Source organism: Brienomyrus brachyistius, chromosome 7 (genome assembly GCF_023856365.1).
Source record: "Brienomyrus brachyistius isolate T26 chromosome 7, BBRACH_0.4, whole genome shotgun sequence".
Taxonomy (NCBI): domain Eukaryota; kingdom Metazoa; phylum Chordata; class Actinopteri; order Osteoglossiformes; family Mormyridae; genus Brienomyrus; species Brienomyrus brachyistius.
Window position 1 is genome coordinate 5,688,554 of NC_064539.1, and position 27,457 is coordinate 5,716,010.

The 27,457-nt window shown below is 46.1% G+C and overlaps 1 protein-coding gene across 2 annotated transcripts; it reads left to right on the forward strand.

Annotated features, from left to right (window-relative positions):
* Positions 1–269: 269 nt before the first annotated feature.
* gpsm1b (G protein signaling modulator 1b) lies at positions 270–27,426 on the forward strand. 2 transcript variants are annotated; one of them, XM_049021426.1, is made up of 14 exons: positions 270–437; positions 9,987–10,208; positions 11,875–12,010; positions 12,484–12,626; positions 13,656–13,779; positions 14,061–14,176; positions 14,642–14,797; positions 16,848–16,956; positions 18,054–18,168; positions 20,069–20,139; positions 20,391–20,582; positions 23,831–23,948; positions 24,342–24,550; positions 25,279–27,426. In XM_049021426.1, exons 1-14 carry the CDS (start codon positions 379–381, stop codon positions 25,483–25,485), a joined length of 1,977 nt encoding a protein of 658 aa, XP_048877383.1. In that variant the 5' UTR covers positions 270–378; the 3' UTR covers positions 25,486–27,426. The 2 variants fall into 2 exon arrangements, with proteins under 2 accessions (XP_048877383.1, XP_048877384.1); XM_049021427.1 differs by having other exon boundaries at positions 271–437; positions 20,418–20,582.
* The last annotated feature ends 31 nt before the right edge of the window (positions 27,427–27,457 follow it).

Here is a 27,457-nt window from a genome sequence, read left to right on the forward strand (position 1 = left end):
GTGCGTATCAATGAGCTCCCATGCTGCTCCCAACCCGATCCGCTGCGACCCACAACAGTCCACGTTTTTTCTCTTTCCCAGCTCCTGGTAGGGAGCAAAAATGTGGGCTGTCTGGTAGGGGGCTGGGAGGGAGCAAAAGCATGGACCGGCTGTGGGTCCTCGAGGAGCGGATCAGCAAGCACCGCTGTACAGTCCCACAGCCCCGCTCTGATGTCATGGCTGGGGAGGAGGCGCCAGCTTTTTTTTCATTAACTTGTATAATACATCACTTCCTCGGCTCCTGCCATTGCTACGGAGGGAGCTGCCGGGAGAGGAGCGAAGGGGTGGGGGTAGCGATACGCAGCTGGGATTCACGCGAGGGAGCACCGGACCCGGTTCATGGCTCATGCTGCTAATGGTATGGACCAGGAGGCACCAGGCAAGAGGCTCCACTCAAGGTAAGAGGCTGAAGGAGAAAAAGCACTGGGGAGGGCAGGCCTGCTGTCGGTGGAGGGGGTAAGAGAGAGGGACTAAGGAGCGAGATTTACCAATTCTCCGGCTTGTGTGAGGTGCAGACTTTTTAGCTCAGTCTTCGAGGCCACATTCCCCCCCCCACCCTCCTCCTGAGCTCGGCACATGGAAACGCGCTGCAATGTGCCAGCCGAGGGGACACGCTCCATATCCGCATGTCGTGAAGAATATCTGAAAGAGATCCCAGCCCCTCGGCACTTATCAGATCACGCAGAGCGCAAGGTTGCTCCCCGCAGACCGCCGCTCCCCGGACCGCTCCTAACGCTGCTTTGTTTTCCCTCTCCCCATCGTGAGCATGGCAGTCGGCTTCATGCGGTCTTCCTGCTCGAGTCTAACCGCGCATTTATGTAGCTTAGACCCACAGCTGCCTGCTGTTAATCGGAGGAGCTGTGCATGCCGTCGGAAAATAAGGCGGAACCCGGCAAGAAGAAGGGCCAACCCGTCTGAGAGTCGGGTCGGGGACTCCACGCTGATCGGTCGGTATCAGCGCGTCCTTTCCCTGCCACTTCCCTGTCCGGCATGTGAGGCTGTGCGTGTACAGCAAACAAGTGTGTCGGGGGGAGGGCAGATTGTGTGAATGGGGAGACTGTTGACACAAACGCCTGGCGTCGCAGTTTCGCCCCCATCCAGGAGGCTGCCGTGAGTGCTGAGCAGCGCCTGCCCTGCGGACTCGTAGCACCGTGGGAAGGAAGCGCGCTGGCTTTGGTTCTTCAGGCTGTGGTCATTGATCACGTCCCCGGCGGGCTCTCAGTTCTGCACACGGCCATTGTAATGAAATAAGTCTGGTGCATGAAACCGAGAAGCAAGCCGGATCCGCAAACTCTTTTGTTAGTTCTCACGGGCATTTAGAGAGATGTCACTACTTGATCAAGTCAAGTCAAGTAGGTTTTATTGTCATTTCAACCATACACACAGTATATAGAGAAATGAGATAACGTTCCTCCATGACCATGGTGCAACACAGAGCAGGACAAAGACAGAGCAACATCATAAGTGCAGACAGGACAGCATAGCACTGCAGATTGACAAGACAACATACAGTGCCAAATAACGGTGGTATCAGTCTGGATACAGTATTTAAGTTACTGTATGGTAGCAGCGAAGGTTATATGTGCAAAAATGCCGTGGTATAGAAGAGTAAGGAGTTGGGAGGCAATAAATAACAATAAATATTATATACAGATGTACAGATGTGTGTGTGTGTGTGTGTGTGTGTGTGGGTGGGAGGGATTGTGTTCAGTTCCGGTTGACTGTAATCCATAGTTTGATTATCTAATTATAGTAGTCAATAACTTATTCAGGATAGCATTTGGTTGGTTAGCTTTTATAAAGAGAAGTTCTTGCCCCAACTAGATAATTTACTCAAAAAACACAGATTTTTACGTTATATTTAAGCTTTCAGAAGGTACCTCACAACCCTTTAATAAACATCTGTGGATTACTTGCAGTGATAATTCCTCTTGACAGATATGTTCTATGGTTTGATTGCCTTGGAAGCACCTAGTGCTAAATCGGCTCAGCTTAATGTCCTGTAGCTTGAAGCTGCTCATGGGTGTCTCTGGATGAAGAAAGTGACCCATCGTTTTGATTTGTCCGATTTCTTGAATTTTCTGCATCTGTGAGGTTTTTTTCGGACCCTTAAGATATTTTCTTTAGAAGCTTAAATGAACTGGACCATCTTGGCCGTTACAGGCTGCTACTTTGCACCCTCGTCATGGAATATTTTCTTTAAAATGACGCAAAAGAAAATACAGATTTATATAAAGCTGTATGTCGCTGCTCTGTGGCTTCTTTGAAGACGTGGCCACATCGTTTATCTCTATGTAATTGTCAAGGTTTATCCACTAATATTAGGTCTGCATGATATCACATCGCGATTAATTGCAGTTATATGGCACATGCACAATAATCACTGGGGCTTTAGTGGGTGTAAATATTTGGGCAGTCGTCAGCTTTTCGATACTATATACATCAGGGGTCACCAGCATGGTGCCCACGGGCACCAGGATGCCCACAAGCACCCTATGAGTCGCCCACGAACCTGTTATAAAAATAGCACAACTCACCAGTCAGCAGCGTCTAAAATTTAGTTTTATCCTGTTGTTATTCTTCTTTAATCACATTTGCATTTATATAGATTTGGAAATGAAAATATCTAAAAATAAAAGCATTTCAAACATGTTTATTATACATGAAGGTTAGATAAGTTTAGGAGGGAGTTTCAAACTGGCAGCCCTTCGTATGGCTCAGTACCCGTGACGTAGCTCTCAGTTTCAAAAAGGTTGGTGACCCCTGGTATAGATGCGTCCTTAGTTTGGTGAATTCTGTGTATCCTTATGTTTATTAAATTCAGTTAGTGGAGGACTCGCATTCTACTGTTTTATCATGGAAGAGAGAGGCATTGAAATGACGGCGAAGAAAGGAACAGCTCAACTGCTCTTTTAAAATGGGAGATATTGTGGATAAACAAGAGATCAGTGGTGTGAAGGTGTGTTTTGCAGTTTAAAGTCTGACTACAGATTACTAACTTTTGCACATTACAATACGTCTCTCATTAATATTTTAGATGTGCTACAGATCTGCTTACCAAATTGTCTGAGTAAGTAAATGTCTGTATAGTACCAAAAGCCTGGCATCCGGATATATGTTTACGGCCATCATCTAAATCTCTGGTGATTATTCCGCACGTGCCATATAATCACAGTGCGATATTGTGCAGCCCTAATTAATATATCAATCTCCGTCTTTGACAGTGCTCCTCCAGGTCCTCCAGTGATGATTCACTATCCAGTCCCCATTACATCATCTACGACAACGCAGCCCGTGTGTGACCATAGGGAATAATCTAGTAACTAAAAACCCACATCAGGGTGCAGCTACGAGGTTTCTATAGAACAGAAGTGTCTTATAGGTCCAGATGAAACTAACCTACCTTGGCCATCGTCTGTACTGTTTAAGAGACTTTGCATTTGTGGGAGAATGAAGCTTATGAATTGCAGTGGTTTGTGTGTGGGTGAGCTTGTGCCGTCTCTTATACGGCCTCTGAAGGTCAAAACCTCAGGAATTCATGCTTAATTATAAAATAAGTCAGTGTTTTCTTTTGAGAATACTCACTCGCAGTGTAATCCTCAGTTTAATTTCCAGATGGTGGTTCTAAGGGAGGGAAATGTGGATGGCCCTGACTGTAGGGAGGAATAGCATGAAGTAACACTGGCAGCAGACTCTTCTTACTAAGCCCGGGATCTTTTCGTCCCATTTGATTTGCCATAAACAAGCCTGGTTTTGCTGTTGACAAGCGGACGCACTCACCCCAAAAATCACAGCTATGTTAATCGCATGGATCGGCTGCTTCCCACATCTGGCAACAGCTGCACTAGCAATAATGGGGGCCATTGTTCCTTCAGGAAGCGGAGGGTGTCCCATGAGGTTGGTAGGAGCCGCATCCCCCCCACCCCCACACACACATACACACACATTCCGGCCCCGCACCGACCGCAGGGGTGTAATTGCAGAGCGATCGTCCTCATGTGGCTCGGATGGAGGGGGCATAGCCACGGTCATGCCATCCCTCATTGCAGGCGGAGGTTGCTGGTGGGGATTCCTGACGAATCCTGGTCTCGGCGAGCACTGATTATGAAGGAGAGGGTCTCCACTAGCGCCCTGTGGACCTAACCCCCATAGAGAGGACTGGGGGGAGTTGGTGAAATTTCATCCGGGCCATTAGGAGCATTGATACCCTGGTAGATTGCGGGGGGGGGGGGTAGCAGTGTGTCATGGTTCTGGAACACACCAAAATATTCTAGTAAGGTGCCCCCCAACCCACAGTCCCCCAGACTGTCTAGCTGTGCCCGTGGGGGCCAGCATCGCATCGGATGCAACGCTAGAAGCAGAGCTGGTTGTTTAGCGTTGATCAGTGGCTGCGCCGCTAACTCCGTGAGCCTCATGTGTTTTAGTGCCACATTTTAGAGAATTGTTAAGAAGAATTGTAGGATATGATATGGAAAGATTTGTGCCGTTTACTATAATCGTACTATAATCAGAAATGAAGGAAATCAATAACATTGTCTAACACATACATTTTACATTCAATGTTATCTGCATTAATTATGTCCATGTGCTGTTCAGGTCAATGCTGAGTTTTTTTGTTGGGATAAGTATGTTTCTCCTTTGTAAACCTACCTGCTTTTATGAAATCTGGATTAGCCTTCAATCTAATCCAGATTACGGGCAAAGAGGTATATACTTCTTGGCATTCAAAATATTCCAGTGCAGCCACAATAATCGTTTTTACACTTATGCAGGGTTGACGGTGTTGTGTGCACTTTTTTTCACTAGGGATAAACCTGTTTTGATGTGCAGGGCGTGAGGGGTTTGTCAGCTAGCAAGTGGACCTACAAAAAAAGACATAATTGGGCGTGACATAGACTGATTGACATAGACTGATTATGGCTCAGGACTCCCAAAAGTGAGGATGACTGTCTCACCTTTTTCTGGCTGAGGCCTTTTCCTAAGTTCGTCCGTCGACAAGTGTGTGCTTGTCTTGTCAGCCGCTGTGGAAATAAATGTAAACACACTGAAAGGCTACAAGTGTAACTTGGTATCACACTGGATATATTGAGTTTGTTGCCCAAAGAATGACAGAGGTCAGTCCTGAAAAGGCTTTGGAATAGAGCAACTGGTCTTTACTACACCACAGGTTAAAACATTCCAGTCAACACCCCCACTTAGGCTGATCTGTCATCACATGACAGTGTCTGTCAGTGCCTAGGGCCCTGGGGCGGCACACGCATGCCCTGCTGATTCTCATCCCCCACTCACTCGAGTTTGTCACTGTCAGCATATTGGACGAGCGGGAACTGGAGGAGCGCCACAAAGCTCCGCCCTCAAATCACTGGAGCAAAGTATTTCATCCTGTTGCAATTGGTAAACAAGACGGTCCCATTCCGGACAGTGGGCCCGGGCTTTAGGGTGCAATACGTATTTGCCAAAGGCTGCTTCTACAAAAACCCCACAGAGTTATCACTGCTGTGTAGGTTTTATGCAATAATGCTGATGATATGCACCTGTGTATTCCCGTGGTGGGCGGGATTGTCGTGATGTGTCACACATTGATTGGTTCTCTGTGCTGAATCATGCAATCATTGACAAATCCGTCCTCCTTTCGGGCAGGACACCCTGGAAAGGGGCTGGCAGTCCATCACACAGCACACACACCCAATTTTCCACTATCTGGATAATTCAGAGATAGCAGTTATTCAAAACTGCATGCCTGGGGAAATACAGGTGGGTTCTGGACTGTTCCCGACCTTGGGCGTGGGTGTCAGAATTGCTATTCACTGATCTACCTAGTCTTGTTCCAAACTTGATTCCTTCCATCAATACTTCTAAAACGGTTTACAGGCCAACTTGCAATGAGTTGTGTACAGGTGAGGTTCCGTCTTCCTTTGGGCACCAGTGAGTGTTATGAATGAAGCCGCAGGTAGTTTAATTGGGGAGTTTTGACTTTTGTGGAAGACTTTGGAGGCATCAAAGTGTGACGCTTGGCTTTTGGGTGGAGAAGAGTGCTGGAGGTCCCCCAGCAGCTAGGGAGTGGTGGGTTTTCGTACCTCCTCCCAGCACATGCTAGATCCACACCCATGGGCTCGGAGTAAAGGTCCTCGATGATGTCATTACATCCCAGTGTTACTGACGACTGAGGAATGTTCCGGCTCCCGTGCAGGCCAAACAGGGACTGAGAGGAGCGCCAAATCACACTTCGCACGGAAGCTGGAGATTTTAGCTGTGTAGGTGAAATGCATGAATAATCACCCAAAGAGCTCGGAGTAATGTGTCTATTTCAGTATTCAGCACAAGACTCTTTCCCACTTCCAGTCTAATGTTAAATGCTGATATCCGAAGCAACACGTTTTTTTTTTTTTTCTCTCTTCCTTTTTGAGAAAAACTCAGACCGTCCTTGGAACAATCGGGGGTTGAAAATCTTACTCAACGGCCCAATAGTGACAGCACTCTGCCAACCCTGGGATTTGAACTGCTGACCTTTGAACCGCTGACCTTTCGATCATTGCCGCAGCATCCTAACACACCAGGCCATTAGGAGTGTAACAGCACACACATCCGTGCCGAAAATATTCGGTGTGGGTCTTTCGGTTTGGTGCGCACTTATACCAAACCAGTGCAGCAAATGCGGAACCTTCTTGTGTTTCCCCATTCGCAAAGGGCGGACGAGGCCACGCTACGCATGCACGCTGCGTCCTAATGTGAAGCTGGAAGCTGTCAATGGATATTTATTTTGTTATGCTTTGCATTTTTTTTGAGGCAGTGCACGGTTCTGATGTGAAACTGAAAGCTGGTGATGTGAATACTGAGAGAATATTTATCTTGATTTACTTAAAGTAAATTTTAGTTTTTTATTAATAGGTTGCAGCAGTACTGACAGTGTCTTTTTATTTAAGAAAGTCATACTTCATTCAGTAAACCACTGTTTAATGAAGTAAAATAGAAGCAATTTATGTTTAGTTTGTTGGACCACCGCTGTACCGGAAACATACCAAACCGTGTACACTAAGCAGCATAAACATACAAACCAAGGTATGTACCGAACTGTGGTTTTCGTGTAACGTTACAGCCCTACATGCCATACTGCAGCTTAGTGGTGGTAGGCCTCCTGTTGTGAAGAGCAGTCGAGTGACGATTGGATTCAGCTCCGCTGCTCAGCACAAGATCGTGTGTAAGAGCTGGATTAAGTGGAAGACTCGACATGACTGAACGTTAATACGCAGCCTGGCCTATTGTGCAGGATTTTACGCCAGGCTCTCGTGGGTTTAACAAGGATTCACGCGCTTTGGCTGATGCCGTTGACCCTCCCTTTAGCAACCCCGGTTTGCCTCGGGGGATCTGAATATTATGTCTCATTAAATGGGTAGATGAGAGCTCTCGACCAGCGATATTTCCATATTGCGATTTATATACAGCATGCTGTAATTGCAGTGCACATAAAAAAACGTTAAGCTTTTAGCTACCAAAAAATCATTTTGTGGTTTACGTCACGGAGCCTTTAAGGTCTTTCGGCCTCCAGTGCTGTGGTGAAAAAGACCCAACTGAAATTTCAGTCGCTTTGTGTTGCAAAAATACATACAGCGACATTTACATATTTATGCAGGCCCACGCGTGTTGTTTGAAAACAGGGCTTCCTTTCTCTGTGATCTGGCCTTGGCTGCGATGTGGAAGCTCTGGATTTACATTCATCCGATAAGCCAAGCAGGGGCATATACAGGGGCGGGGTCACAAGGGCACTGGTCCCAGCTGAAAGCTGATTGGCCCCTGGAGTTCATCTTCCCTGTCACTCATCGATTAAAAAAAATTCATTGGCTAATAATAAGGTGGGTCCCTCTTATGCCCTCCCACTTTGAAAAATACTACCATCACTCTCAAGGCCAAGAACCCCCCCCCCCCCACCCAGCCCCAGTTTGCTTTTACGCGCAGACGGATCTCCGACCATAAAGACCTTCCTGTGGTCTTCATCCGCCCTTTGATTTGAAAGAGTCATGAATATTCAAGGGCACCTCTTCCTCTGTGCCCTTCGCCGAACTAGTAAGGGTTTGCAGTAGCATTTAATTTAAAATTATAAAGGGAGTTTGTCTCCCGTTCTGGAGAGTGCTGAGCGTGTGGAGCAGGATCAGCAGTTATAAGACCTACAAGCTCCAGCTGCAATGATAACGGTCCCTAGATGCCATGTGGGTGAAGACATTTTGGTTCAAAGCCGGAATCACGGCGTCTTGGATCTAGTATAATGGATCTCCTATCCATTGGATCTAGTCCTATCATGGTGCCAAGAACTTACTGTACAAGTGACATTACATTGGCTCTTTCTTGAGAGTTCAGCTTTGGCTGACAAAGCGTCTGGGATGTGTTCCTCCTTGAATCATTCCAAGGTCTATGCAGCCTCTCTGAGGGCCCCCCCCCCACCCAGAGCGCAGGAAATTCTTCAGATGATGGATGGGGGAGGGGGCTACTAGCTGTGGACTTTCTTCTCCAGATTTACCTTGTGGTCAAGTGATCAGTGATCTCGTGGGCCTACTGATGCACTGAGCGGGGGCTGGTTATGCACGTTACCCAGAAAGAGGAGACAGTATATCGTAGACACGTTACTTCTCCGTGCTGATAGCTGTGGATTCATCCACGCCGAAGTTCCTAACTGCTCAGAGGTGGTGGGGGGTTCAAACAGCAGCAGGCGGCTGCACAGTTTATTTTTAGATATTTTTGTTCTGTTTATGTTGGTCTGGCCGACTTTGCAAAAGAAAAAATGAAATAAAATTCCTAAGCTAAGCCAGAGAAAATGTGGAAGTGTGTTCGGGTTAGAAAGGCAGGGAGGGAACGGCCCATTAGAGACGGCTCTTGCGGTGACATTATTGCATTTTTGTATTTAGGATGGGAAACACACACACACACACACACACACACCGCATTTGCAGAGTTTCTTCGAGCCAAGGAGAAGTTCGTTGTCGGCTGACATTTCGAGACGAGCCAGAAGGCGCCGTCCCCAGCCCCTTTTCCAGTGCACCGTTACCATGGTGACCGTGAAGAAGGCTGCAGTGGATGTTTTGTCTTTTCCCCCGAAGAAAAACATTGCTCAGTCCTATTTCATGTCTGTGTAAAAAGGGGAAAAAACATTTTAGTCTGATGCAAAAAGATTGCATGCAAACAGAAATGGACATCGATACTTGTCACAGTACACATCTGCAGTGTAGGTGGAGAACTTATAATGATTTAAGAGCTTTTCCACAGTGACAGGCAGGGGAATTGAACAAAAAAGAGGGTGGATGTTTGAGGGCAGATTCATCGCGAGCCTGGACGAGCCCCGAATGATTTATTTTAGCTCTGATATTTTAACACCCTTTCAATCAGTTTGAAAATTCCATACTTCCACACACACAGCGGTCTCAGTCCAGGGTTGCGTTTTCTCAGAATCGCCAGGCTCGTAGTGCTATGATCATCGCAACATCAGAGAGAGACCGTTCAGTATGATTTCTTCAGGATTTTTTGCTAAGCCGGATAACTTGTCAGATTTAAGGTAGTCTGGGTTATTAAGTGCACCATAAACCTGACAACCTATCTAATTAACCAGCAAATCTCCCTTCTTGTTGCGAGTCCCTAGCAATGCCGCTGGTGGAGGGTCTGAAGGTCTCATCGAAGTTCAGGCATTTAGTCCTGAGAGGTGCACAGGAGCCCATGTGGACTTCGACTGTTATTGCGTAAGACCGTGAAGAATGCGGTGCTGGGGTGTACTTATCGACCTGCCGAAGAAGTTCCTGTGTTCCGAGAAAAGACTAAGTGGCAGTTACTGGGCAGTTACTGGGGAGTTTGCGTATGTAATCATGTGCTCTGTGTGCAGTCAGAGCGGGGGTGCTTTAGCCTGTGAAACGGTAATTTGGCCGGGTGTCGGACACTAACATTCGCGTCGTTCCCTCTGCATTCAGGGTGGAGGCCTCCTGTTTGGATCTGGCCCTGGAGGGGGAGCGGCTTTGTAAGGCCGGGAACTTCAAGGAGGGCGCAGCGTACTTCGAGGCAGCCGTCCAGGTGGGCACCGAAGATCTGAAGACCCTCAGCGCCATCTACAGCCAGCTGGGCAATGCCTACTTCTACCTGAAGGAGTATGGAAAGGCACTGGAGTTCCACCGGCATGACCTCACCTTGGCCAGGTAAAGGAGCCTGCAGTGGTGATTCAGAGCACAGACGGCTTAGACCAGATATGATGCTTTATTTGCCTTTTGCACAAGTATGAGCACAGGATACGCCACACAAACACACGCACAACACATAGTTGAGAGTGAAGCTTGCGGTCCAATCACAGGGTCACCCAATAATTTGTCATCCCTGGAGCGTTCCGGGGGAACAAGGGCTTCGCTCGAGAGTCCAACGGACATGTGATTGTTTTCCCAAGGATGGGAATCGAACTGGTGACCTTCCGCTGAGGTAGCCTGAACTGCTTAGGAAGAAGAATTTAAGATGCATATATGGGACGACGGGGGCGGCATGGTGGTGCAGTGGTTAGCACTGTCGCCTCACACCTCTGGGACCCGGGTTCGAGTCTCCGCCTGGGTCACATGTGTGTGGAGTTTGCATGTTCTCCCCATGTCGTCGTGGGGTTTCCTCCGGGTACTCCGGTTTCCCCCCACAGTCCAAAAACATGCTGAGGCTAATTGGAGTTGCTGAATTGCCCGTAGGTGTGCATGTGTGAGTGAATGGTGTGTGAGTGTGCCCTGCGATGGGCTGGCCCCCCATCCTGGGTTGTTCCCTGCCTCGTGCCCATTGATTCCGGGATAGGCTCCGGACCCCCCGCGACCCAATAGGATAAGCGGTTTGGAAAATGGATGGATGGATATGGGACGACTCGGGAAGACCAGACATTACACAGAAACATTCAACGGCGTGCAGTGTCCCCAAGCACATAAGCAAGTGTGTGTCACAATTACAGTGATTATCGTGACCTCTGCAGTGTATAATCAGGGCGTTGTTCCGCCAGCCAAAGGATACTCAGATCAGGCCAAAGTCAAGACCTTCACCCCACAATAGTCTGAATCCTACATTATTAAGTCCAAACTTAGAGTCCGTAGGTTCAGAAATCCCAGGGCTGGCAGGGAGGGTCTGATGGGCGGCCGGCCGCCTTTGACTTGTTTTAGCCGACCAGGGTTAACGCTGCCAACAAGAGCTAAACTGAGGTCACCTTCTGACTCATTATTCTAGAAACATCTGTTTGCCATTATCACTCTGCCTCTTCATATGGACCGAACTGAAAATAGCCTTTTAATTTCCACTTGAAGTCCATAATAATTTCTAATGGACGGGATGTTCTGTCTGGAAGCCTCATTTTCTTAGCACTTTTCTGCATGGTATGATACAGGAATCTTGTGCATTTTTCATTCCATGGGGAAACACGTTCATGCTGCTTAGTGTACAAGCCTATTCAATAAACATTTTCTGTAGGAGGAAATTGAAATAATCATGATGCGTTGTGATCTCCCAGCTCAGTTGCACAATTCCCACCCAGTACTGCACAATATCTCATTGTTATCAATAACTCTTTGTACTTATTATATTTTATTGCATGCATTGTATTTATTCCCGGAAAAGCAGTAGATGGGTGTATTTTTTTCCCAACGTTCTTTGCACTGAAATGCATTCTTTGTACATCGGTCGACCACAGCAGCGTGTTGCATATATCAGCTGGACTGCATGTGAGTGTTGACTTGTCTTAGCTGTGTGCGTATCTGCTGTATGTATGAGGGTCATTGACAACTGGAGACAAATACACTGTGTGTGTGAACATACTTGGTCAATAAACCTAAGTCTGATCTCCCTTTCCAGAACTATCGGGGACAGGATTGGGGAGGGAAAGGCCAGTGGCAACCTCGGGAATACCCTTAAGGTCCTGGCCCGTTACGACGAGGCAGTGGTTTGCTGCCAGCGGCATCTGGACATCTCCAGAGAGCAGGAGGACAAGGTATGTGACCTTCCTCCGGGACCTCCTGTCCTCAGCGGAACCTGGAGGCACTTTTTTTTGGGGGGGGGGGGGGTGTTGCCCCATCTCAGGGTTTTGCATAGTGCCACACAGAAACTATATGCCCTACATTTCTGATCCAAAACCAGACAATAGAATATTGTAATGGTTTCATTAATTTGTATTTATTTAACTCATGATGGACATTTGTAAATTCTAAGAGAGGTAGTACAAGTCCATTAAGTCCAGCCAGTAATCCGTATCTTTAGCCCTTATCAGTACCAGATAAACTTTTATTGGACTCCGACCCATTGTAATGCTGCTAATGATGACTCATTGTTTATATGCTGTATGACTGAGCCTTCAGGGAGCATGACGGTGATGTTTCTCATGCAGCCATTGTTCTGGCTCCAGGGTGCTCATGGAGCTGGAATTTAGAGCTGATGACTGATTGCACTTCTGTGTCTGGCCACTAGGTGGGAGAGGCCCGAGCACTCTACAACATCGGCAATGTGTTCCACGCCAAGGGCAAGCAGCAGTCGTGGGGCTGCAATCAGGACCCTGGGAATCTCCCGCCTGAGGTCAGAGAAACCCTGGAGAAGGCGGCGGTCTTCTATGAGTAAGTGCCTGTAATGTTCTTTTAACTCTAACCAGAGTTAAGTTGTAAAAATAATAGTTGGTGTGTAATAAGTAAAGTAATTAGGAAATTCTCTCTCTCCGTGAATCAACTATAAACTTCATTGAATAAATATTTAGGTAATATTTAAAACATCCATCCATACATTAAATAAACATGCATTTCCAAATGAGAATTTATTGGGGAAAAATTAAATTCATCAAATACGTTTTTTCCATCCATTCATTCATTCATTCATTCATTCATCCATCCACATTTCCACATCCACAACAGGAGCAGCTGCTTCATGGAATATAACCACAATCCCACTGGGGACAGCATTAACAAAGAATATGCAGACATATCTTGAACGCCTGACGGAAACATAGATTGATGCAGATAAAATGTGTTCATTGAGCAATAATAATCCCTTTAGTGCAAATCGATCCAGTGGGAATCACATGCTGCTTGTACCTCTTTGCAGCCGGTGAGCGTCATGACTCCCTAGCAAGTCCCTTGTGACTCCTTTGTGACTTAGGGATCACTCGTCGTACTATGGTAGCCCCGTGCTTATTAGCATATAATTACACATTCCCTTTCTCTCGCCGCGCCTTGTCAATTTTACCCAGTGTGGTGGGAGCAGTAACGGTTCGTTAAGGCGGTGCCCACTCGGGGGGGGGGAAGTCCCACGGTGACCTGTCAGTGCCAGAATCTGCAGGAGTCTAGCCCCAGGGCGATTAGCAGTTAGCACATTATGCTAGCTGAGTTTTGCACATTTGCGCAGATCCTGCGTGTCAAATGGAAATTGAATTTGAATATAATTGGTTTGAATGAAGTGCTGTTTAATGGTTGGAATGAAGACAGTCCAATGAGATTGTCACAAATAATTATACATTTCCCTTTCCCCCGGCGTGCTTCTTTTGCCTTCGTTAGGATACAGGGTACCATTTCTGGCTCAGGAGTGTCCCGTTGCTGATTTAAACGTGTCGGCCCACTTCACTCCGGGTTTTCCTGTCATGCTTTGTCCATCAGGATGAACCTCTCCCTGGTCAAGGAGCTTGGAGACCGAGCCGCACAGGGCAGGGCCTATGGGAACCTGGGAAACACCCACTACCTGCTGGGGAACTTTGGGGAAGCCATCAAATTCCATAGAGAGGTGACTGAAATTGCAATTAAGCATCAGCAGGTCATCCATCCATCCATCATCTAACTGCTTATCCTCATCTGGGACATGGGGGAGCTTAGGCTGTCTCAGGCAGCACAGGGTAGAGGGCAGTACAGTCTGGATGGGGTTGCCAGCATGTATCATTGGGAATTAATTATCACCTATCAGCGTCCAGCTGTTAGCACATTCTCAGCCAGTGCTGACGTGCTGGGGTAGTAGGGGACACCAGCGGCTGAACAATAGACCATAACTGTGTTTCTTGCGTCACGCAGAGACTCTCCATCGCCAAGGAGTTTGGCGATAAGGCGGCAGAACGCCGGGCGTACAGTAACCTTGGCAACGCCCTCATATTCCTGGGGGAGTTTGACACTGCCACAGAATATTACAGGTAAGAGCAGAAGCGGCTTTGACAAAAGGATACGGCGTCCTTGGCAGAGCATACAACGCGTGATGCAAATAAGCCACCGGGATGCATAGATGGCTCTGCTGTGCGGCCATTTCCGAAGTTCTTCTGTTCTCCCTGGGTGTGCAGTGGGGGCCATTCTAGGATGTTTAAAGGTGGGAGGGGGGCAAAAGAAGGAACAAATTCCATACAGAGGGGCTGACCTTATTAGCCAATGATACGTTTTGAATCAGTGAGGGGAGGGGCACTTTGTGGGCCAATCAGCTTTCAGCTAGGGCCAGTGGGGTTATGGCCTTGCCCCTGTATAAACCCCTGGTGTGGATGTTTTTAATAGGTCCCATATGTTGCCTTTTGAAGATGTGGATATGCAGGTTATATAGTCCGTCCCCTTTCCCCAACTCTCTTTGCTACCTCCAACCCCACCTGACGTCTCCTGCTGCCCATATGCAGGAAGACGCTGCAGCTCTCCTACCAGCTGAAGGACCAGGTGATGGAGGCACAGGCCTGCTACAGCCTGGGCAACACCTACACGCTGCTGCAGCAGTATGAGCGAGCGGTCGACTATCACCTGAAGCACCTGACCATCGCCCAGCAGCTGACTGACAGGTGCGTCCATTCGCTGAGCCAGGAGCTCATCCGGGTGGGCAAAATGGGCAGCTCCGCAGAGCCCGACTTAGGCCAGACTTAGCCCCAACTTAGCCCCAACTTAGCCCCAACTTAGCCCCATCCCGGTCGACAGCTTTTATTCCCCCCCCTCCTCCCTGCACAAGGTATGCATAAAAGACAAAGTCAAATGAATGTGGGGGGAGGGGCCTCAGAGGGTGCATGCGGAGTTTGTGAACCTTGCCCCATTCCCTAGCTGATCCGGGTTTGGCAGCTCTGAGCCCTGGCCATAGGTGGCCCCATGTGTGAACTAGTTTTATAACCAAAAACACGTAAATAAGCCGTCGTTACTGGCAGTGGACCTATTGTGGCACCATTTCTCAGGAATGATCGCACATAAAAAATGGCTTTGGTTACATTCTCCACCTTAAAACAACAACTAAGATAATTATGTTAATACTTTTTTTTTAAATAGTCATAAGGTCAAGAAAGCTTTTATTTACCTCCAGTATTTCTCATTGGTACAAATACCATCAACAAAATCTGAAGCAAAAAATTGGATGTTTAATTATGCTTAAATAATTTACTTAATTTGGGTACAACAAAAGCTCGGTGATGGGGGAAAAAAGACTCCCCTCAGGACTGGATGTTGGATGCCCTTCTATTCCACATCATACGGTGTCATTTTGCTGTCTTATCTGACCTGTTAACCGGAGCCCCACCATGACGATAAAAATGATGCATATCTCACCCACGGTTCACATTGTGCGAACGCATTAGTAAAATGTGGCTACAATTGAACTGAAACTGGGGAACGGATTTAGTACATCGTGAGAAAAAATTGGTATAATTTCATTGTGAGCGGGCTATGTCATAAAACCTGCCCTCATTTTAATATATCGTGGGAATGGATTAATAAAATTCATAAAACCTGCCCACCATTTAACTAAAATGAGGGAGTGAATTAATAAAACATGGCCACGATGTGTATAATATTTATTGTTATGTCATGAACTGGGCTCTGCACTATTTTCAGATCTAAGAGAAATGAATTTTTTGCACATCCACGCATTGCACAGGTCAAAGTCTTAAATTCTAAGAATCTAAAAATATTTTCCATATAATCGTATAAAAACACAGCAACCTTTTTAAGTCACGTACATTTCCTTGTTGCCTTCAGTGGTCCTCTGCATACCATGATCCTTTGTATTTGTGCTGTGTGCATGCCCAGCTGCGCAGTGGCTGTGGCCCACTACTCCTAGCTAACAGTAGCTAAAACGACACTTCATAAGCCCTTTGCTGTATTTTCTGACCCCACTCGTCAAGAAGCCCCCTTGGGAGGGAAGTCCTATAGTGGCCTGTCAAGACCAGAATGTGCAAGACTCCAACCCCAGGATTCCATAGGCAATTGGTAAAAAAGAGTTTCAAAGTAAACAAAGAGCACCATCTTGTGGTGTCATAAAATACAGCGAATGGTTCATAAAGCATTGTTGTAGCTCTTGGGAGATTTACTTGCATAGAAATGTTCTGCACGCAGAAGCAAAAATGATTGGTTATCTTCCTGAACCAATCATTGTTTCTTGTTCCCTCAGACCATTTCTGTGTAAGAAAAATTTCCACAAGCATCATTTTAGCCGTCGTTATTCCTGACTTTCGGCAACTGACATGTTAGAGTTCAGCACGTTCAGTTGAAGCAATTACTAGGCAATTCTCATAAGAGAACTCGTAAGACTCATAGGAAATGTTTATGATATAATTTATTATTGCATTATTAACATTTATTTAATATGCATATCATTATATTATTGACCAGTGGTGTCACCGTTTTTATTATTGAATTCATTTATTTTGGCGTAAGTTACTAAGTTTTTTTTTTTAGCTGCATTCCCCTAAACCGATTTGTCCCGTTGGATTATGTGTATTTTTAGTATGTGATTTTAATGAGTGTGAGGTTTTTCAGTAATGCATTGGTTGCATTGTAGCAGGACTGACTGTAATTCCTGAGGTCAGCTTTGTTCAACGCCTGGGATGGTTTGCTGCTTTTGGTCGGCAGGGTTGGGGAGGGCCGTGCTTGCTGGAGCCTGGGGAATGCCTACGTGGCCCTGGGGAACCACCGGAGGGCGCTGCACTATGCCCGCAAGCACCTGGAGATCTCCAGAGAGGTGAGGAGCTGTTAGCCGAAGACATTGGACACCTGGCCAAAGTACGCTGCTACGGTTGTGAGAAACGTTTGTGAATCCCTCACTTTCTGCACGAACGGCTCGTAAGATGAGGACAGCCTCAATAACAAATGGCTCCTGCAGCATCTTAAATATTTTTTTTGGCACAGACAACGGACAAGGGCTGTGAGTTTGAATTCCACCATCATTCAGTGTGCGTGAAGTTTGCATTTTCTCACATGGGTTTTTTCTCAGTCCAAAGACATGAACTGCCCATAAAATATGACTGTGTGTGAGTGTGACGCTGAACATGCGATGGACTGGAATTCTGTCCGGTGAGCCCCACAGCCTTGTGCCCTGTGCTGTTTGGGGTAAAGATACATTTTCTTACTCCACTTTCTCCTCTTATTTTGACTGTTGGAGGTCAGATGACAGCACTGCCGTCATGCACAAAGCACACGCAACACCAAAAGCACCCCTGATTGTTTTGCTCGTATCGTATGATGATCTGCTCTCTTTAGTGTTATGAGGCACTGTATAGATTAGTAGGTTAGAGGCTCATGTCCAGAAGGTTGTGGGCTCCAATTCCGTCATTGGTATAGTAGTCATATTACTGTTAAGGCCTTGAGCAAAGCCCATTGGTGTCAGATGGTGGGTGACCCCAAGCTTCCCTTACATGTAAGTCACTTTGGACAAAAGACTTTGCTGAATAAATGAAATATAATGTTCAGGACACAAAGGAATCTTTTATCTAGTGCATCATGCAGCCGACTGTGGTTTGGAGGCCAGTCTGTGACCTCATGTAATGCATCAGCACATTCCAACTCTACTGGCCGGGTGTCAACCCTTGATCTCGCTTAATCCCCTCTGGTATGTGAAGTGGTGTGGAGGGTAGCCCTTGGTAGGTAAACGTGACCTTCTGTGACATTGAATGTAAGCACCCTCTTCCCCTTATGGAAAAGTGAGGCTCCCAGTTGGTTAAACAGAAGGTCGAGGATGGAGTGGAAACTCATCTCGGTTGAGTTTCTGTTTGCCCTCAGGGAATCTGGTGCTGTACATTTTAGCTGTGGGCGCTCACCATGGAAACGGTTTCTGTGCAGATCGGGGACCACGAAGGCGAACAGACCGCTAAGATGAACATGGAGGAGCTCATGGAGACCTTGGACATAAGCGAGGCAGACCTTTCATCATGCGGGTCCGAGTTTGAGGTGCAAGGTAGGCTAAAAACTGCCATCTGCTTTGGAGTTTTCCAGAAACTAATTCATATGACTAATTTACAGCACGGTTATCAATGATTTAACTATTTAAATAATTTAATCACTTTCACCATTATGTCATATTCGTGTGTGTTTCATATGCCTCTCTGTGCACAAAATACATAAAGTGGAGGCAATGCGCCCTCTGTTGGTTATAAGTGGAATTGCTCAAACATTGATCTCTGCAATAAGCCCATTTCGAAATGGCAAAAAAGTTGAAATGTTAATCTCAGTCCACTGTGCTGGTCAACAGAGAATGTCATTATCACCAGATATGTTTGGTTAGTTGTGAATAGAAAAACACAAGTAAAGAATAAGTACTTTACAAACGAGAGGAGGCCATTCGGCCCATATTTATTTTTATAATCTTTTTCTGACATTAGACCTTTTGTAATACTGAATGAAATATTTGGTGTGAAAATCAACAGTCATACCACATAAGCCAACATACATATATCTTTTGGTTAATTTATTTACCATCAAAATTAGATACTCAGTGTAAGGAAGTAAAGAAGTTAAACGAAAGTGTCCACTGAGGTTCTACGCCACCGTTTGCACAACTTAAATTACACAAATTGACATTTAAATATGGAGAGTGAAGAAATATTAATGTTGTCTGTCAGGCCTGTGAGGATTGTGTTAAGTGTTTATATTAATACACATGATGTCATCATACTGAGAAGGGCCGTTGTACATTTGGGATTTTTAATAATGCTGTCGTTCAATAGATCATATGCAGAGTCGTCATTATTGGGAATAAATACAGACGACTGGCGGCTGGTCTGGCAGTGAGTAATGATGCCATGTACTGCCGCGATGGTACTGAAGTGAAGCGAGTCCCAAAATGATGTCATTAAAAGCCCGCTCTCCTCCCCCCGAAAGCACTTGGCAGTTTCCGTGGCGATGCCCATCGCCCTAAGTGGGCACCTGGGGAAGTATCCTGTGGTCAAGTGACACTAATGGGAATTTGGCTGACGTGCGTAAACCCGCCGGATAGGGAGTCCAATTTAGTCTGCGATTGCTTCGCCTGTCCTCACCGACGGTCATCCCTCGCTGTCCCTCGCTGTCTTCACAGAGCTAGCGACGTTCTCAAAGTTCTCGTCATTGTTTTCATAAATATATCTAATTACCTTGCTGATTTCCCAGTGATGGTTGTATAAACATTTGCTTGCTCCGTGACCCTACTTTGTCATTAATAATTAGTGACGGACTATAGCTGATTGGATTAGCTTCTCCCCCTAAATACGTCTAGATCTTCGCTCCGTCTGACAGTTTGCTGGTATAATTATCCCAAAATCATTACGACAGCTGGCATAAGAAACTTAATGGATTATCTCTGCAGCTCAGACCGGTGGAGTCGTTCACCACATTCAAGCAAAACATTCAGTGATGTTCCTGAGTTTAAATTTCCAAATTTGGTAATGAAAGTACAAAACATGAACTATTGGTGTTTTGTCCAGGGTGTCCCTGCCTTGTGCCTCATGCTGCCTGACACAGACTCTAGGTTCACCTTAAACACATCCTGGATAAGTTGATGTGGTAGATTAGTGTTTCCCAATGTGATCCTCAGGGACCCACAGATGGTCCACGTTTTTGCTCCGTCCCAGCCCCTGGCAGGGACTGTCTGGGGAGGAGCTCAGAGGGAGCAAAAACATGGACCGACTGTGGGTCTCCAAGAACTAGATTGGGAACCACTATGGTTCATTTGAAGTTTTGATTTTATAGGAACCTCTTTACTGAGAACCTCCTCTGTTGGTAATAGATTCTTTCTTATATAAAGAACTCTTTTGTCAACAAGAACGTCTTGCAGTGAAGTCCTTTTTCAATAAGGATGTGTGATGCGATTCCTTCTCTCACAGGAGCAAGACCAAAATTTAGCAAAGCCAGCAGCATGGACAGTGTGGAGCTGTGGAAGTACCCCCCAGAAAAGGTGACCTCAGCTCCCCCTTTTTGAATAACCAACTTGTATGACCTCTGATCTTCCATGCTGTTCTCTCAGTTCATGGGAGTTTTACACAAAAGTATTCTGAGGACAGAAGGAGAAATGCTTTGGACCCACCTCCTCTGCAATCTGATTGGTTCAGAGAGAGAACCAATAAGTTGTCCTTCTGCCCTCGGAACATTTTTGTGTAAATGCAACTCCCGTGAGCTGTTCTCTCTGAGAAGCTAACTTTGCAGTAGCATGGTGCTTATGTTGCCCTTCTCCAGGGACAGAACGGGAGCAGCCAGGACCTGGACGACGTGTCGAGGAGGAGCAGGAACCGTATGTCACGGCCGGCCAGGCGGAAAGCCGCCGACGGGCAGCCGCTAGACGACCAGCCATGGCCGGATAGCCGGGCCTCTCCGGTGGAATCTCAGGATGGCGCTGCACCGGTACCCACTCCGATAAGGGATCTGTCACTTGGGGCCCTCTTATGATTGGCTGGAAAGCACAAATGTGCACCAGTTAAATGCGGCAGATTTTTAGACCACAGCAAATTGTAGGGGATTGACTTCAGGGTTACTGTGACCCTGTATGGGATAAAGGTTATGAAGCCTGAATGGGAATTTTAAGCTCAAACTCATAACTGACGGCTTATTTCCTTATGTAAATCCTTAATGGTTAATGACTTTCTTAGCTAATGTCCGAAGGGACACACCACGGCCCAGGATCTCATCCCGCGTTATGATTGGTAGAGCAGACCATTAGTTGGTACATCTCACAGTCCACATTATCGGCAGCCTAAATGCTGTGGGTTATGCTATTCCACGTCCTCCCCACTATGCTAAGTGGCGTGTGCCAGCAGCGGCTGGGCCGGTTCCCTGGTAACCGGGTCAGTTGCTGGGCGGGGTGGAAGATCAACGAGGCTCTTTGAGAGAACCAGCTCATCCATCCGATGTTGGTGTCGGATGAAGGCTTAAACTTAATTTGATTTCTAGTCCTTAAAAACGCCCTTATCAAAGATGGCCGCCCCTCATCTTCCATTTGTTAAAGAAGCATGCAGCTTTTTTCTCTTCCCACGCGCTCAGTCGGAATGGCATGCCGTGAGCATGCTCTACATATTTCCAGGTCAGTGTAGAAACCTGCTGGGAGCCGAGGAGGTCAGGAAAGCCTGAAGGCGTCATGGGTGGGGTGTCTTCCTCTTTGCGGTTTCAGGGTGAATTAGGCACGAACACAGACGCTTGGTGTGTTTTGCTTGTTACTAGGAACAATGGGGTTTCCATCCCAAAAGCCTCTTTCTTATCAGAGCCCCCCCGTTTGTTTGGATTCGTCCCCCCACCCAATTCGATTTTATCTGTAGATCAGAAAATCTGATCAAGAGAGCAGGTTTCGTGTTCACACTGTGCCAGATGTGAGTTGTGGCGCCTAGATCCAGTCATATGTCTTAGTGGCTGGATCGAGTCTCGGGGGGGGGCATTTGGGGGTCCATGTACACATTACACTGTAGGGATCAAAAACCTGTCATTTTGACCTTTGGGGACCATTTTTTCAGTCCCCACAAACTCAATTTTATGAAAAGAAAACTAAAAGTCTTCTATTTTGTTTAATTATTTATGATAAAGGTTAGGGCTTGGTAGGGGTTAAGGTCGTCATGTTGGGATTTAGAGTTTTTCCATAGAAATGAATGGAGAGTCCCCACAAAGACATGGGTACAAACGTGTGTGTGTGTGTGTGTGTGTGTGTGTGTGTGTGTGTGTGTGTGTGTGTGTGGTACTGGAGTGTTAGTGCGTGTTGCTCTTTGCCCATGTGCGTACATGCGTGTGTGTGCAGATTCACAGACCAGCAGGAAACGGAGAGGGTTTGGAAATGGGGTCCTGGTTTCTATAGAGACCGTGATGTAAGCCAAAGAGAGCCCCTTCCTCCTCCACCCCCCTATTCTCTCTCTCTTTCTTTCACTCATTCCATCCGTTTCACCGAACAATGCAGGCGACATTAGTACCCAGTGGAAGAGGGGGAGGAGAAGCACAGGAGGAGGTGATGGTGGCTGATGGGTTTTTTTTGGGGGCCGTGAGCGGGGAGGCAGGGAGACCGTGGCGACATTACAGTGTACAGGTGCCTCCTGTAGAGGGCGCCTCTGTCTGCTCCCGGCTCCAGCACTCTCTAAGACTTTAGCGAGCGGCTTCTCTTGAGTCGGTGTGTTCTTTCATGAACCAGTTTTTTTTACTTTAAAGTTCTCGTGCAGACATCCGAGGACCATGGCAAGTAATGCTTGCTATTTAAATGTGCTTTGGACGATGCTCCACATGTGAGACGACATCGGCCCGGGACCCACATTTCTTATCCAGGGCCTACTGTTATGCCAGCATGGTGACCCATTGTTTACTATAAAGAGACCGTCCCTGAAATGACATTCATAACGAGTGACGGCTGCTTAATGGGCCTTAAGTCAACACTGTGGATAGGTTGCCAAGGCGATCGATCGTGTTTCACCTACAGTTGTGCGTGGGCGTGTCCCAAAACAGGGTGGATGCTGTGTGTCTGCCATTGATTTGCTTCTGTGTTCTTTAGTGTTCAGTGCTACCGACCTTTTGTTGACCCGGCCTGTTATTTCATAATAGGACAGGCAACATTTCCTGCGCTTGCAGACAGTAATTTTGCTTTACTTGAATAATGTCTTACCAGAGGTTGGCGTGTCATTCCATTAAATATTCCCTGCAGTGTATCCACTTGGTGTCCTCAATCACGGAGGTCAGGGAACTGAGAACTGCATTATGAAAATAATATCTTGCCTCATGCAAAAGTGAGTCACCACCGGTTTTACATACTGGCAGAATCGGACCCTTTTAAAATAATTTAACGACATTGGACGTAATATGTAATTAACTTAAGATGCAGACCTTGAGAAGTCGCGGCGTTAATCAGTTCACTGTGTTTAATATAGAGTGGATTCTTCCTCTGTTTGTCACTTTGCATAAAAGTACAAGGGAATGAAAAGTTTTATTTATTTATTTTTGCTTTCATTTCCACGGACGTGCATTTCACCAGAATCATCGTTCCTGCTTAATCATGGTCTTACCTGCTTTTACACCAAATGGAAAATGAGTGAAGGAACTGGCTGATCCATTTGCCTTCACCCGGTACCGCAGGGGCAGCGCAGACGCAGACCGGGCCGCAGATGGGGTGGCTGCACGCAGATCTGCATATTAGCGCAGTGTTGGCTGTATGGTCGCAGTGATGTGACCGGAAGGGATGTGCACTTCTGACCTGAAGGCAATGGGCCCAAACACTAGCATTACTGTAATTCTGTAATGGAGAGCGTCACCACTTATAAACGGTGCTAATTCTTACTTCAAGGGCAAGCAGAAGCTAAAACAGGAGCCTCAGATTTAAATAACCTGGGGGCCACAGCACTGGCTAGCAGGTCTTCTCCCAAGGGGGTCACTTAAGCTATTTCTTTTTGAGCTGAAAGGGTAATGGGAGTTGGGGGGTGTGCTGGAGGTGATTAGCGTAACATTGTTTTTTATTCTCTGTGGAAAACGAAAAATCGATCTGCAGGCCAGATTTAATATTGAATTAAAAACATGGAGGAAGTCATAAGAAATCCTCTGGCCGGTAGTTCTAGACCCCTGACCTGAAGTAAATGTTAAAGACTGCCTGGGAGTGGGGGCATTCCCTGATCCAGCGCAATGCTCTGTTCCAGAAGCTAGGTCGAGATCCCTCGGACGAGGACTGCTTCTTCGACCTGCTCAGCAAGTTCCAGAGTAGCCGGATGGACGACCAGCGGTGCCGTCTGGACGAGCAGCAGAACGGTGCCAGAGGTATCCCCCTGCGTCACTCTCTGGTGATGTCATAAACAAGCACCCTCCATCATCATCAAGTCCCTTAACTTAGAGACCCAAATGGTTGTGGGTTCAGGTCCCCCTTTTTTTTTTTTTTACTACTGACAAGTTTATAGAATTGTATCAACAAGTCAACAAAACCATAAATATTTGTTAATGGCGACCCGTCAAACATTTAAGTCATTGTAGTACTTAAAATAAATATCAAGTAGTACATCAAATAATTGCAAATTTGAATTGAAAATTCACTAACGCCTGTAATGCTGGTAGCTTACTGAAGATCTGAAAGACATTAATTTCTTGTATGATAAATAAGCTAAGTACCCAAAATACGAGAGCTGTTCTCTTTATTTTTCCTGTGCGTGTCCCTAGACGCCTGCTCCCTGATGACCTCCCCCCAGACAGAGGAGCTGTTCGACCTGATCGCCAGCTCGCAGAGTCGCCGCCTTGACGACCAGCGGGTCAGCGTCAGTAACCTACCAGGGCTCCGCATCACACACAATAACCTGGGCCACCTATGCGTGGATGGTGACCCGCAGGAGCCTGGAGACGACTTCTTCAACATGCTTATCAAGTGCCAGGTAACAGGGTGGGGCGCATGGGCACACGTGTCCTGCAGGGGGCGCTGTGGCGGCCTCAGATTCCTGAGAATTATAGACTTAAGTGAGAAACATTAAGTGGTGCTTAGAACTGGGACAATTCATAAAATATGTGGATGAACTATATACATATGACTCTTCATAGCCTTTTGTTAAACCTCCGGCAAGAACAAAATACACCTATTCATGAATTAATATGATACATTGTAATAATTATGTACCTATACTGGAATTAGCCCTGGTCGTAGCTAAAGAAAAAACTGAAATAATATATTGCATTAAAGTAATAATATATTAGTTGGTATTAAATTACAAATGGTAATATGTCCTTTTCCCTTATTGATTAGATTCAATAATAAATTTTAAGCGTTATATTAAGATACTTCACCCACATCTTTGGTGACATCTAGTGGTGAACCTGGCACATTGCAGCAAATCAGTCCGTTTTTAATGTATCCCGTTACAGCTGTTGCCAAACGTATTGATTATTCTTGAATAGCAAAGATCCGATTGTTTAAGGTTTGCGGTATTCAGTTAAGATTGCATAAATATATAAACTGTAATCCTGCACCGATTTGCTTTTTCTTTGCTCAGCACTTTGCCCAACCTCTTATCTTGGTTCCCCAGGTCCCCTCAGTGCTGTTAGAGGCCCCTCTCTTCATTTTGTAGCCCGCCCTTCCCCTTTCACTAGCCTATCTCTTTCCCTCCAGTCCTCCAGGATCAACGATCAGAGGTGCTCGCCCCCTGACCCTGGCCCCCGCGCGCCAACCGTGCCGGACGAGGATTTTTTCAGCCTGATCCAGCGCGTGCAGGCCAAACGCATGGATGAGCAGAGAGTCCACCTGCCCTCTGATGAGCAGGACGGGCCCGACTCGGAGCACGGAACAGGGATCGCCGTGTCTGGGGACTCGAGTTAGGGGACCGGCCGACCGGAGCCCGGGGAACCTCGAATAGAGCTTAACCGGCAGCGGTTCCGTGTCTGCGTGTGGTCGAGTGAGTGGGGAACCCAGCTTAGGATAAACTAACAAGGGGCCCAGTCTCGATGTTCCATTGGACACCGCTCCGGTCCAGGCTGAACCGCTTGGAGCACCAACTTGATGTTTGAGAGGAGAGACCAGAAGACAGAAGATGCTTCAGAGTTTCCAGATGCATGGCAGATGTATCCAGCTGTCTATGCCTTATTTTCATTGGATTAGCTTTAGTTAGCTTTTTTGTTACAATTGATGGACGGTAACACTGCTCATCAAAGCCTGTTTGTAAGATTAAAGTTACCGGGCAGCAGAATTACTAAGTGGACGGCAGCATTTTTGAATCAGGCGACTAGTTTCACTCCTAGTTTCCCCACATTGATTGACAGTTTGCGTTTGGGAGCTGTTTCGAACATGGCTGTGAGAGCTACTCATGGACAGATTTGCGACACGCAGCACCTGCATGCATTATGTATCTCCTACATGTGATGTTTTCCAGCGCAAAATATCCATGTTCTTAAAAGTTCTAGGTGGACAGAAAATGGGATAAAATGCCTTTTTCTTTTCTGGGTGGTGATGTGGACCTTAAAGATGACTGTGAATTTATTTTATGTGCGTTTAAGATTAGGATGGAAGTTCCACCCCCTTATGTCAAGGGATGCAATGTGAGAAAGAAAGGAATCGGACCGTTTTAAAAACGTAGTGAGTGAAACTGTTTACCTGTCTCCTGCTACACACTTAACACGTTACACACTCACAGTGTTGTATATTTTCCATGCCTGTTCTGGGGTCTGGTGAAAGGACTGCTTTTAAATGTAGATAAGCAAAAAAATGTTATTCAGGAAATAATCATTAAAATAGAACCACAGATTGCAGTTAAATCTGGATGCTGGAGTTCTTATACCATTATCTAGTACCATCATTATCTAGTAGATTTTTATAAGCTGAGTGCAAGAATGTACCTGCTGCATAACAAGCTAAGGGCAAACTGCCCACCTGTGCCTCCAGCCAATAAAAACCCAAAGGTCCAATTCAGGTACGATTTGATTGGTTGACTATCTGTGCCATGTGAGTGCTGTGTGCCAATGTAAACCTGGACCACTGACAAGCACCTCTCTGAGTCAATAGCTGCACGAGTCTTTAGGATTAAACACCGTGCCAACAACTAAAGGGATGAAGACTCATTTTGCTAATTGTTAAAAATTACTCGTGATTCTTTCTTGTGGTCTGAGTCGGAGCGAGGCATGGAAAACGGCAAATGACATTTTTTAAAATCGAAGCATGATTCAGTCAGTAAGTCCTTTAACAGTACAGCAAATTGACTATTTACTTTTTTTAACTTTATTTCTTTTTAGCAATTTGCTCTTTCTATCGACTAACTCGAGTATGCACTTTAATAATACAAAAGTATTGTGCACATAACAAAAAAAAAACAGCAAATTTAATTTTTTTCAAAGTAACGGACTAGACTTATTTCTGATATGTGGTGCGAACCCCTTTAGAAATCTGCAGTCTTGGGCCAATATATGAGCTTTGCTCTGGGTGCTCTTAATTAAATATAAATGACTTCAAAACAGACATCTCTGTAGCAGAATAATCTAACCCTGTGGAGCGGAATTTTGGAGTCTGGACCTGTTTACTCAATTGCTCTCATTTATTTTCTAATGAAATAGCTGTATGTTTTCTTCTTAAGGGGTTGTTGGGTTTTCTGTAGAGAAACTGCCATTTGAAACCAATGTACTTAGCTCTTCTGAATCAGTCGGTACGCTTTTAATGATCACTGTCAAGTAGTTCATGCTTTCTATTTAAGTTGTATAGAAACATGAGGACCTCATAATTGCTTTAAATAAAATTTCTATAAAAATGGGCTTTTATTAAAACATGATCTGATTTGTTGTGGTCTTTGTTCTTTTAATTTACT

Excerpts from the sequence above, each read along its gene's own strand:
- gpsm1b (XM_049021426.1), top strand. The coding sequence starts at position 379 with ATGGCTCATGCTGCTAATGGTATGGACCAGGAGGCACCAGGCAAGAGG. Across the intron at positions 20,583-23,830 it reads CTCAGGATGGCGCTGCACCG|AAGCTAGGTCGAGATCCCTC; the intron begins GTACCCACTCCG and ends GCTCTGTTCCAG. Across the intron at positions 24,551-25,278 it reads ACATGCTTATCAAGTGCCAG|TCCTCCAGGATCAACGATCA; the intron begins GTAACAGGGTGG and ends CTTTCCCTCCAG.